Source organism: Pseudophryne corroboree, chromosome 10 (assembly GCF_028390025.1).
Source record: "Pseudophryne corroboree isolate aPseCor3 chromosome 10, aPseCor3.hap2, whole genome shotgun sequence".
In the NCBI taxonomy this organism is placed as follows: Eukaryota; Metazoa; Chordata; class Amphibia; order Anura; family Myobatrachidae; genus Pseudophryne; species Pseudophryne corroboree.
In genome coordinates, this window is record NC_086453.1 from 128,036,498 (window position 1) to 128,046,714 (window position 10,217).

The following is a 10,217-nucleotide window of genomic DNA, read 5'->3' on the forward strand; positions in this document are numbered from 1 at the left end:
GTTCAATGCCTCTTTCATTGCCGTGATCATGTAACGTGTGGCCCTACTGGACATTACGTTTGTCTCGTCACCGTCGACACTAGATTCAGTATCTGTATCTGGATCCGTGTCGACCCACTGAGGTAGCGGCCGTTTTAGGGCCCCTGAGGGTGTCTGAGACGCCTGAACAGGCACTAATTGATTTGCCGGCTTTCTCATGTCGTCAACAGTTTTTTGTAAATTGCTGACATTATCACTTAATTGCTTAAACACAATCATCCAGTCAGGTGTCGACTCCCTAGGGGGTGACATCACTAACACAGGCAACTGCTCCGCCTCCACCTCATTTTCCTCCTCATACATGTCGACACACGCGTACCGACACACAGCACACACACCGGGAATGCTCCGATAGAGGACAGGACCCTACTTAGCCCTTTGGAGAGACAGAGGGAGAGTCTGCCAGCACACACCCAGCGCTATATATATACAGGGATAACCTTATATAAGTGTTAATCCCTTATAGCTGCTGTTAATCTAGTTATTTGCTGCCAAAATGCCTCCCCTTCTCTTTTTTACCCTGAATCAGATGCAGTACTGCAGGGGAGAATCAGGGAGCCGTCCTTCCAGCGGAGCTGTGAGGGAATAATGGCGCCAGTGTGCTGAGGAGATAGGCCCCGCCCCTTCACGACGTCCTTAACTCCCGCTTTTTTGTGTAAAATGGCAGGGGGAAAAATACATCCATATAGCCCTGGAGCTATATGTGATGTATTCCTTTTGCCAGCTAAGGTATATGTGTGTTATATTGCGACTCAGGGCGCTCCCCCCCAGCGCCCTGCACCCTCAGTGACCGGAGTGTGAAGTGTGCTGAGAGCAATGGCGCACAGCTGCGGTGCTGTGCGCTACCTTAGTCTTGAAGACAGGATGTCTTCTGCCGCCGCTTTCACCGGACCTTCGTCTCTTCTGGCTCTGTAAGGGGGACGGCGGCACGGCTCCGGTGACCCATCCAGGCTGAACCTGTGATCGTCCCTCTGGAGCTAACGTCCAGTAGCCTAAGAAGCCCAATCCACTCTGCACTCAGGTGAGTTCGCTTCTTCTCCCCTTAGTCCCACGATGCAGTGAGCCTGTTGCCAGCAGGACTCACTGAAAATAAAAAAACCTAACTAAACTTTTATTCTAAGCAGCTCTGGAGAGCTACCTAGTTTGCACCCTTCTCGGCCGGGCACAAAAATCTAACTGGCTTGGAGGAGGGTCATAGGGGGAGGAGCCAGTGCACACCACCTGATATCTCAAGCTTTTATTTTGTGCCCTGTCTCCTGCGGAGCCGCTATTCCCCATGGTCCTTACAGAGTCCCAGCATCCACTTAGGACGTTAGAGAAAATTAATACGCCTCTTCTTCGCAGAAGAATCATCATTTCGGCCATTACCTTGGTAAAGACCCGAGGTGCCGTGGACAATCCAAACGGCAGCGTCTGAAACTGATAATGACAGTTTTGCACCACGAACCTGAGGTACCCTTGATGTGAAGGGCAAATTGGGACATGCAGGTAAGCATCTTTTATGTCCAGGGACACCATAAAGTCCCCTTCTTCCAGATTCGCTATCACTGCTCTGAGTGATTCCATCTTGAACTTGAATTTTTGTATGTACAGGTTCAAAGATTTCAGATTTAGAATAGGTCTTACCGAGCCGTCCGGCTTCGGTACCACAAATAGCGTGGAGTAATACCCCTTTTCCTGTTGTAGGAGGGGTACCTTGACTATCACCTGCTGAGAAAACAGCTTGTGAATGGCTTCCAATACCGTCGCCCTGTCTGAGAGAGACGTTGGCAAAGCAGACTTTAGGAACCGGCGAGGGGGAGACTTCTCGAATTCCAACCTGTAACCCTGAGATACTACCTGCAGGATCCAGGGGTCCACCTGTGAGCAAGCCCACTGCGCGCTGAAATTCTTGAGTCGACCCCCCACCGTTCCTGAGTCCGCTTGTAAAGCCCCAGCGTCATGCTGAGGGCTTTGCAGAACCCACGGAGGGCTTCTGTTCCTGGGAAGGAGCTGCTTGCTGCCCTCTCTTACCCTTTCCTCTGCCTCGGGGCAGATATGACTGTCCTTTTGCCCGCTTCTTATAGGACCGAAAGGACTGCGTCTGAAAAGACGGTGTCTTTTTCTGTTGGGAGGGGGTCTGAGGTAAAAAGGTGGATTTCCCGGCAGTTGCCGTGGCCACCAAATCCGATAGACCGACGCCAAATAATTCCTCCCCTTTATACGGCAATACTTCCATATGCCGTTTGGAATCCGCATCACCTGACCACTGTCGTGTCCATAAACTTCTTCTGGCAGATATGGACATCGCACTTACTCTCGATGCCAGAGTGCAAATATCCCTCTGAGCATCTCGCATATAAAGAAAAGCATCCTTTAATTGCTCTAAAGTCTGTAAAATACTGTCCCTATCCAGGGTATCAATATTTTCAGTCAGGGAATCCGACCAGACCACCCCAGCACTGCACATCCAGGCTGAGGCGATGGCTGGTCGCAGTATAACACCAGTATGTGTGTATATACTTTTTTGGGTAGTTTCCAGCCTCCTATCAGCTGGATCCTTGAGGGCGGCCGTTTCAGGAGACGGTAACGCCACTTGTTTTGATAAGCGTGTGAGCGCCTTATCCACCTTAGGGGGTGTTTCCCAGCGCGCCCTAACCTCTGGCGGGAAAGGGTATAATGCCAATAACTTTTTTGAAATTAGCACTTTTCTATCTGGGTTAACCCACGCTTCATCACATACATCATTCAATTCCTCTGATTCAGGAAAAACTACAGGTAGTTTTTTCACCCCCCACATAATACCCCTTTTTGTGGTACTTGTAGTATCAGAGATATGCAAAGCCTCCTTCATTGCCGTGATCATATAACGTGTGGCCCTACTGGAAAATACGTTTGTTTCTTCACCGTCGACACTAGATTCAGTGTCCGTGTCTGGGTCTGTGTCGACCGACTGAGGTAAAGGGCGTTTTACAGCCCCTGACGGTGTCTGAGACGCCTGGGCAGGTACTAACTGGTTTTCCGGCCGTCTCATGTCGTCAACTGATTTTTGTAATGTGCTGACATTATCACGTAATTCCATAAACAAAGCCATCCATTCCGGTGTCGACTCCCTGGGGGGTGACATCACCATTACCGGCAATTGCTCCGCCTCCACACCAACATCGTCCTCATACATGTCGACACACACGTACCGACACAGCAGACACACAGGGAATGCTCTATTGAAGACAGGACCCCACTAGCCCTTTGGGGAGACAGAGGGAGAGTTTGCCAGCACACACCCAAGCGCTATAATATATATGGGAACAACCCTATATAAGTGTTGTATCCTTATAGCAGCTTAAATATAGTAATATCGCCAAAAAAAGTGCCCCCCCTCTCTGTTTTACCCTGTTTCTGTAGTGCAGTGCAGGGGAGAGTCCTGGGAGCCTTCCTCACAGCGGAGCTGAGCAGGAAAATGGCGGTGTGCTGAGGAGAATAAGCCCCGCCCCCTATTTCGGCGGGCTCTTCTCCGGAGTTTGTGAGATCTGGCAGGGGTTAAATACATCCATATAGCCTCAAGGGCTATATGTGATGTATTTTTTAGCCATAAAAAGGTATTATACATTGCTGCCCAGGGAGCCCCCCCAGCGCCCTGCACCCTCCGTGACCGCTGTGTGAAGTGTGCTGACAACAATGGCGCACAGCTGCAGTGCTGTGCGCTACCTCAGGAAGACTGAAAAGTCTTCTGCCGCCTGCTTCTGGACCTCTTCCATCTTCGGCATCTGCAAGGGGGGTCGGCGGCGCGGCTCCGGGACCGGACTCCATGGCTGGGCCTGTGTTCGATCCCTCTGGAGCTAATGGTGTCCAGTAGCCTAAGAAGCCAATCCATCCTGCACGCAGGTGAGTTGACTTCTCTCCCCTAAGTCCCTCGATGCAGTGAGCCTGTTGCCAGCAGGACTCACTGAAAATAAAAAACCTAAAAACTTTTTCTAAGCAGCTCTTTAGGAGAGCCACCTAGATTGCACCCTGCTCGGACGGGCACAAAAACCTAACTGAGGCTTGGAGGAGGGTCATAGGGGGAGGAGCCAGTGCACACCACCTGATCCTAAAGCTTTATTTTTGTGCCCTGTGGATTTCCCAGCAGTTGCCGTGGCTACCAGGTCTGATAGACCTACCCCAAATAACTCCTCCCCTTTATAAGGCAATACTTCCATATGCCTTTTGGAATCCGCATCACCTGACCACTGCCGCGTCCATAACCCTCTTCTGGCAGAAATGGACAGCACACTTACTCTTGATGCCAGTCGGCAGATATCCCTCTGTGCATCACGCATATATAGAAATGCATCTTTTAAATGCTCTATAGTCAGTAATATACTGTCCCTGTCTAGGGTATCAATATTGTCCGTCAGGGAATCCGACCAAGCCACCCCAGCACTGCACATCCAGGCGGAGGCGATTGCTGGTCGCAGTATAACTCCCGTATGAGTGTATATACATTTTAGGATATTCTCCTGCTTTCTGTCAGCAGGTTCCTTAAGGGCGGCCGTCTCAGGAGAGGGTAGTGCCACCTGTTTAGACAAGCGTGTGAGCGCTTTATCCACCCTAGGGGGTGTTTCCCAACGTGCCCTATCCTCTGGCGGGAAAGGGTATGATGCCTATAAACTTTTAGGAATTATCAGTTTTTTTTTATCGGGGGAAACCCACGCTTCATCACACACTTCATTTAATTCCTCAGAAGCAGGAAAAACTACAGGCAGTTTTTTCTCACCAAACATAATACCCTTTTTAGTGGTACTTGTATTATCAGAAATATGTAAAACATTTTTCATTGCCTCAATCATGTAACGTGTGGCCCTACTGGAAGTCACATTCGTCTCTTCATCGTCGACACTGGAGTCAGTATCCGTGTCGGCGTCTGTGTCTGCCATCTGAGGCAACGGGCGTTTTAGAGCCCCTGATGGCCTTTGAGACACCTGGACAGGCACAAGCTGAGTAGCCGGCTGCCTCATGTCATCAACCGTCTTTTGTAAAGAGCTGACACTGTCACGTAATTCCTTCCATAAGCCCATCCACTCAGGTGTCGACTCCCTAGGGGGTGACATCTCTATTACAGGCAATTGCTCCGCCTCCACATCATTTTCCTCCTCAAACATGTCGACACAATCGTACCAACACACAGCACACACACAGGGAATGCTCCGATAGAGGACAGGATCCCACTAGCCCTTTGGGGAGACAGAGGGAGAGTATGCCAGCACACACCAGAGCGCTATATATAAACAGGGATTAACCTTATAGAAGTGTTTTTCCCCTTATAGCTGCTGTTATGTTAATACTGCGCCTAATTAGTGCCCCCCTCTCTTGTTTTACCCTTTTCTGTAGTGCAGGACTGCAGGGGAGAGTCAGGGAGACGTCCTTCCAGCGGAGCTGTGAGGGAAAATGGCGCCAGTGTGCTGAGGAGATAGGCTCCGCCCCCTTCTCGGCTGACTTTTCTCCCGCTTTTTGCTATATTCTGGCAGGGGTTAAAATACATCCATATAGCCCTGGGGGTTATATGTGATGTATTTTCGCCAGCCAAGGTGTTTTTATTTATTGCTGCTCAGGGCGCCCCCCCCCCCCCAGCGCCCTGCACCCTCAGTGACCGGAGTGTGAAGTGTGCCTGAGGAGCAATGGCGCACAGCTGCAGTGCTGTGCGCTACCTTGGTGAAGACTGGATGTCTTCTGCCGTCGATTTTTCCGGACCTCTTCTTGCTTCTGGCTCTGTAAGGGGGCCGGCGGCGCGGCTCTGGGACCGGACTCCGAGGCTGGGCCTGTGTTCGGTCCCTCTGGAGCTAATGGTGTCCAGTAGCCAAGAAGCCCAAGCTGGCTGCAAGCAGGCAGGTTCGCTTCTTCTCCCCTTAGTCCCTCGATGCAGTGAGCCTGTTGCCAGCAGGTCTCACTGAAAATAAAAAACCTAAAACTAAACTTTTTCTAAGAAACTCAGGAGAGCCTCCTAGAATGCACCCTTCTCGGCCGGGCACAAAAATCTAACTGGGGCTTGGAGGAGGGTCATAGGGGGAGGAGCCAGTGCACACCAGGTAGTCCTAAAGCTTTTCTTTTGTGCCCAGTCTCCTGCGGAGCCGATAATCCCCATGGTCCTTACGGAGTTCCCAGCATCCACTAGGACGTCAGAGAAAATATTTTAATAAACTCATGTCGACCTTTTTCCATGTCGACCAATTTCAGGTTTCGACCTAGTCACTGTCGACCCTAAGATCCACCCCCGTGGTTACAGTCTGTGGCTCGTTTGTAAAACCAATTCCTGTGTGGTTACAGTGTGCAGCTTTTTGCTGCGTATGAGATGCAAAATTTTAAGGAAAGTAAGTAAATTTTAAGGAAACACCCACATCATTCAAGGAAGAACTGGAACACCTTGTAAAAGCAGGTATTACAGGGAAGCAGCGTTTACAGCCGATGAGTGCCTTCACAAGCATTCATACATTGGCTCAGTCTTAGGAATCCATACATAACAGGGATGCGGTAAGCAGAAATGGCGCTATCCAAGCATGCCTCACGGCAGTAAAATGCCTGTCTTACATTAGTGGGATGCGGTAAAAGCATGATTAATGTACGCTGTGGAGAGAAAATCCCACAGCGCGCTTTCATATGTCTACCCCTGTTTCTATTGTGTGGAACAAATCGCTATTTGTGAGATTGCAGTCTATCAATTCACAAAGAACTACCGACATCACTGAGGCCTCAATACACCTTGTTGTTATTTTAGGCTTTGAATGTGCTTACTAAATAAGCCTTTATATATGTAGCTTGTGAAACAGGTTTAATTCACTGCTGGGTTCCAACAAAACCCTCATGAGATCTACAGCTCATCACGGTATGGAAAATGCTCTTGGTTTGTGTTCGCACCTCTATCTGCTGCCAGTTAAAACAAGTGCGATTTCACTTGCTGAATATACCGCGAGATTCCAATATAAGCTTACCGCAAATTGAATTCAACCCCAGCTCTGTGCTGCAGTTACATTTGCAGAAATGCTTGGATCCTATACACAAACATGAATAAATATGTATCATACGAATAATATATAAATATATTATATGTACTAGCTGTTCTACCTGTTCTTTGCACGGGAGTTTCTGATTTTCATGGTTGTAAAAATAAATCAGTGTTAAAAATTTGATTAATCTATAGAGATGTAAATTTGAGACGTCTTAATGTAAGTAACTATTAATCCATGGTTCTTGGCGTTACCCGAGGATCACCCGTAGCAGATCCGGTATAAGTGACAGGACCATTTTTGTAGTTTATGAAATTCTACACACTGGAGGTGCAATCCACATTTTGATCCGATTGTCCATTTGGGCGTTATCATTCATGCAACGCAAGCCATGCATCAGTAATGACATCATTATGTCAATCCCCAATGTCCTATTCCCCACCTGAAGAATATCTATGATCAATTTCAGCTTCCTAAGAGAATTAGTGATGAGTGAGGGCTTTCATTATATAATATATATATATATATATATATATATATATATATATATATATATATATATATATAATGAAAGCCCTCACTCTCTCCCTCATCACTAATTCTCTTAGGAAGCTGAAATTGATCATAGATATTCTTCAGGTGGGGAATAGGAAATCTACGTAATCATACATATATATATATATTATACATACAGAGAGAGATTTGTAACAAAAAGTAGAAAATAATAATTTAAATACAAGGACTCTAATTCCAACTCTTAAAGCGCCACACTTGACTTACTGAATTCCTGCCACAAAAATCATACCAGTTTACGGAGACAGCAGAGAAAAAAGGATAGTGATGTATAGATTACGAAGTGAAACTGGTAAAAAGGAAATTATTCAATATTATTAATAATAATAATAATAATAATAATAATAAATAATAATAGGTAAAGGCCCCACCATACATCTACGACCGGCGGTCACAAATTAAATATTCATCAAATTGAAAAATCTTGATTTCCTGATCAAAAATGGTCAGAATCGGCAAGTCTGGGATTTTTAACATGAAGAGTTTCTCTGACAGGCGCTGATCATCGATGGATATTACTGTCGCTTCGGCCACAGAAGCGGCAGGCAGATATAGTTTGGACAGTACAGACGGTGTAATGGTTAGCATTACTGCCTCAGAGCTCTGAGGTCCTGGGTTGGATTCCCATACTGTACCTTTTTTTTTTTTGTTTTTGTTTTTATGGTCTCTACCTGCTAAAAAGGGCTTTATAACGATTTTCCCCTCTCCAAATTGACATGGAAAGAATAGTAAAGGGGGCATGGTCACACCCCTGTTACCCGTGGTCACGCCTTCTTTCCTAATTTGTACAGTTTTTTATGTGTAAAATGTTGGAGGGTATGGATTCCCACCATGGCCCTGTGTGCAGTTTGTATATTCTCCCAATGCTTGTGTGGGTTTCCTCTGGGTACTCCAGTTTCCTTGCACACTCTAAAAAAATACTGGTAGGTTAATTGGCTCCAAACAAATATGAACCCTAGTGTGTAAAGGGCCCTACACACTATGCGGTCCGCCGCCGAGCTGCCTGAAGGCGGATACGGCCGACGGCGGGGCCGCGCATCGTTCATCGTTGCTGCCTCCACACTGAAAGACATGAACGGTATCTTGTTCATTAATGAACAAGATCATTTATATCTTTCACTGTTATCGGCCAGTGTGTAGGGCCTATAAGTGTGTGCATGGGCAGACTAGGGCCAAGTGGTTCTTATCTGCCGTCATATTCCTGGGGGACCTTGTGTGGTACTGAGCCATATCTGACAACTGTTACTAATTACTAATAGTGGGAGCCGATAGAGACTCTGGCCCTCATTCCGAGTTGATTGCTCGCTAGCTGCTTTTAGCAGCAGTGCAAACGCTAAGCCGCCACCCTCTGGTAGTGAATTTTAGCTTAGCAGAAGTGCGAACGAAAGATTAGCAGAATTGCTCGAAAATCTTTTCCTGCAGTTTTTGAGTAGCTCCAGACCTACTCCTATATTGCGATCACTGCAGACTGTTTAGTTCCTGGTTTGACGTCACAAACACGCCCTGCGTTCAGCCAGCCCCACGTTTCTCCAGCCACTGCTGCGTTTTAGCCTGACACGCCTGCGTTTTTTAGCACACTCCCGGAAAGCGGTCAGTTTCCGCCCAGAAACACCCACTTTCTGTCAATCACTCACCGATCAGTAGAGCGACTGAAAAGCGTCGCTCACCCGTGTAAAATTGCTTAGTTTCGTGTGAAATTACTTTGCGCGTGCGCCCTGCGGCCCTTACGCATGCACAGAACAGACGATTTTTAGCCTGATCGCTATGCTGCGAAAAACGTCAGCGAGCGACCACTGTTGGTCCTAATAACAAGCACATACAGTGTACACACATACTGACCTGGCAACACGGGAACCTATATCCCACCTTTTGCCAGAACGTTTTAGCACATTCTACTGTATCATTCAGAGCACAGATGCTCTCAGCACCTTCCATATGCCGCACACTTCCCTCTGTACTAGTCTATAGCAGCACTGGCTCGCACGGCCGGCGCAGTGACTGTGTGATCCGCAACAGATGAGCGGCGCTCCCCTAGCTGATGAGAGGTGCTCCGGTTACCTGCACTGGCCTGGCACCGCAGCAAGCGCTCCGACCTGCAGGCTGCCGCCATGTGTGTTGCGGGCTGTGCGCGAGCACCCTGTCTCCGCCTCTCTCACTAACTGATCCCGCAGGAAGCCGCGTCCTCACCCTGTGTATATACAGAGCCCAGCAGCAGCATGGGCCCTCCCCCCTCCTCATGCCCGGCCGCCGATATAGGTCAGCAGGTGGTGCTGGGACCATGTGTTCTCCCCGCCCTCTTACTGACTCATGTAGAAGGAGGGAGAGAGCCTCATAGCGTGCTGCCCTGAGCAGCCAAGGCATAGAGTATCTGTCATTGGCCCTGCATACATTACAGTCGGGACGGGATGGGAGGGACATCGAAAGAAAACATCGGTAGTATCGGTTCTAAAATATCGATGGATTCGGGCTCTAGGGCCAGGCTAACCTCAGCTCTTTAAACTAGTCATGGGCAAAGTGATTCACTGAACTGAGTTGAGAGACACATGACTCAGTTCAGTGAAGTGTCTCGAGTCAGTGTCTCGAGTCAGTGTCTCGGCAAACTGGGACACTCATGAATCACACAGGTTTTGTGGCTGCTTAAAACCA

General features: G+C 48.1%; 1 protein-coding gene across 2 annotated transcripts in view; it reads right to left on the reverse strand.

Annotated features, from left to right (window-relative positions):
* Positions 1-9,899, reverse strand: part of TSEN34 (tRNA splicing endonuclease subunit 34) — a 68,593-nt gene extending 58,694 nt beyond the window's left edge. Inside the window, exon 1 of one of the 2 annotated variants that reach the window (XM_063942785.1) lies at positions 9,759-9,899. In XM_063942785.1, coding sequence (XP_063798855.1) covers positions 9,759-9,789 — 31 coding nt within the window. In that variant the 5' untranslated portion in view covers positions 9,790-9,899. The other variant, XM_063942784.1, reaches the window with a different exon arrangement.
* Between the last annotated feature and the right edge of the window lie 318 nt (positions 9,900-10,217).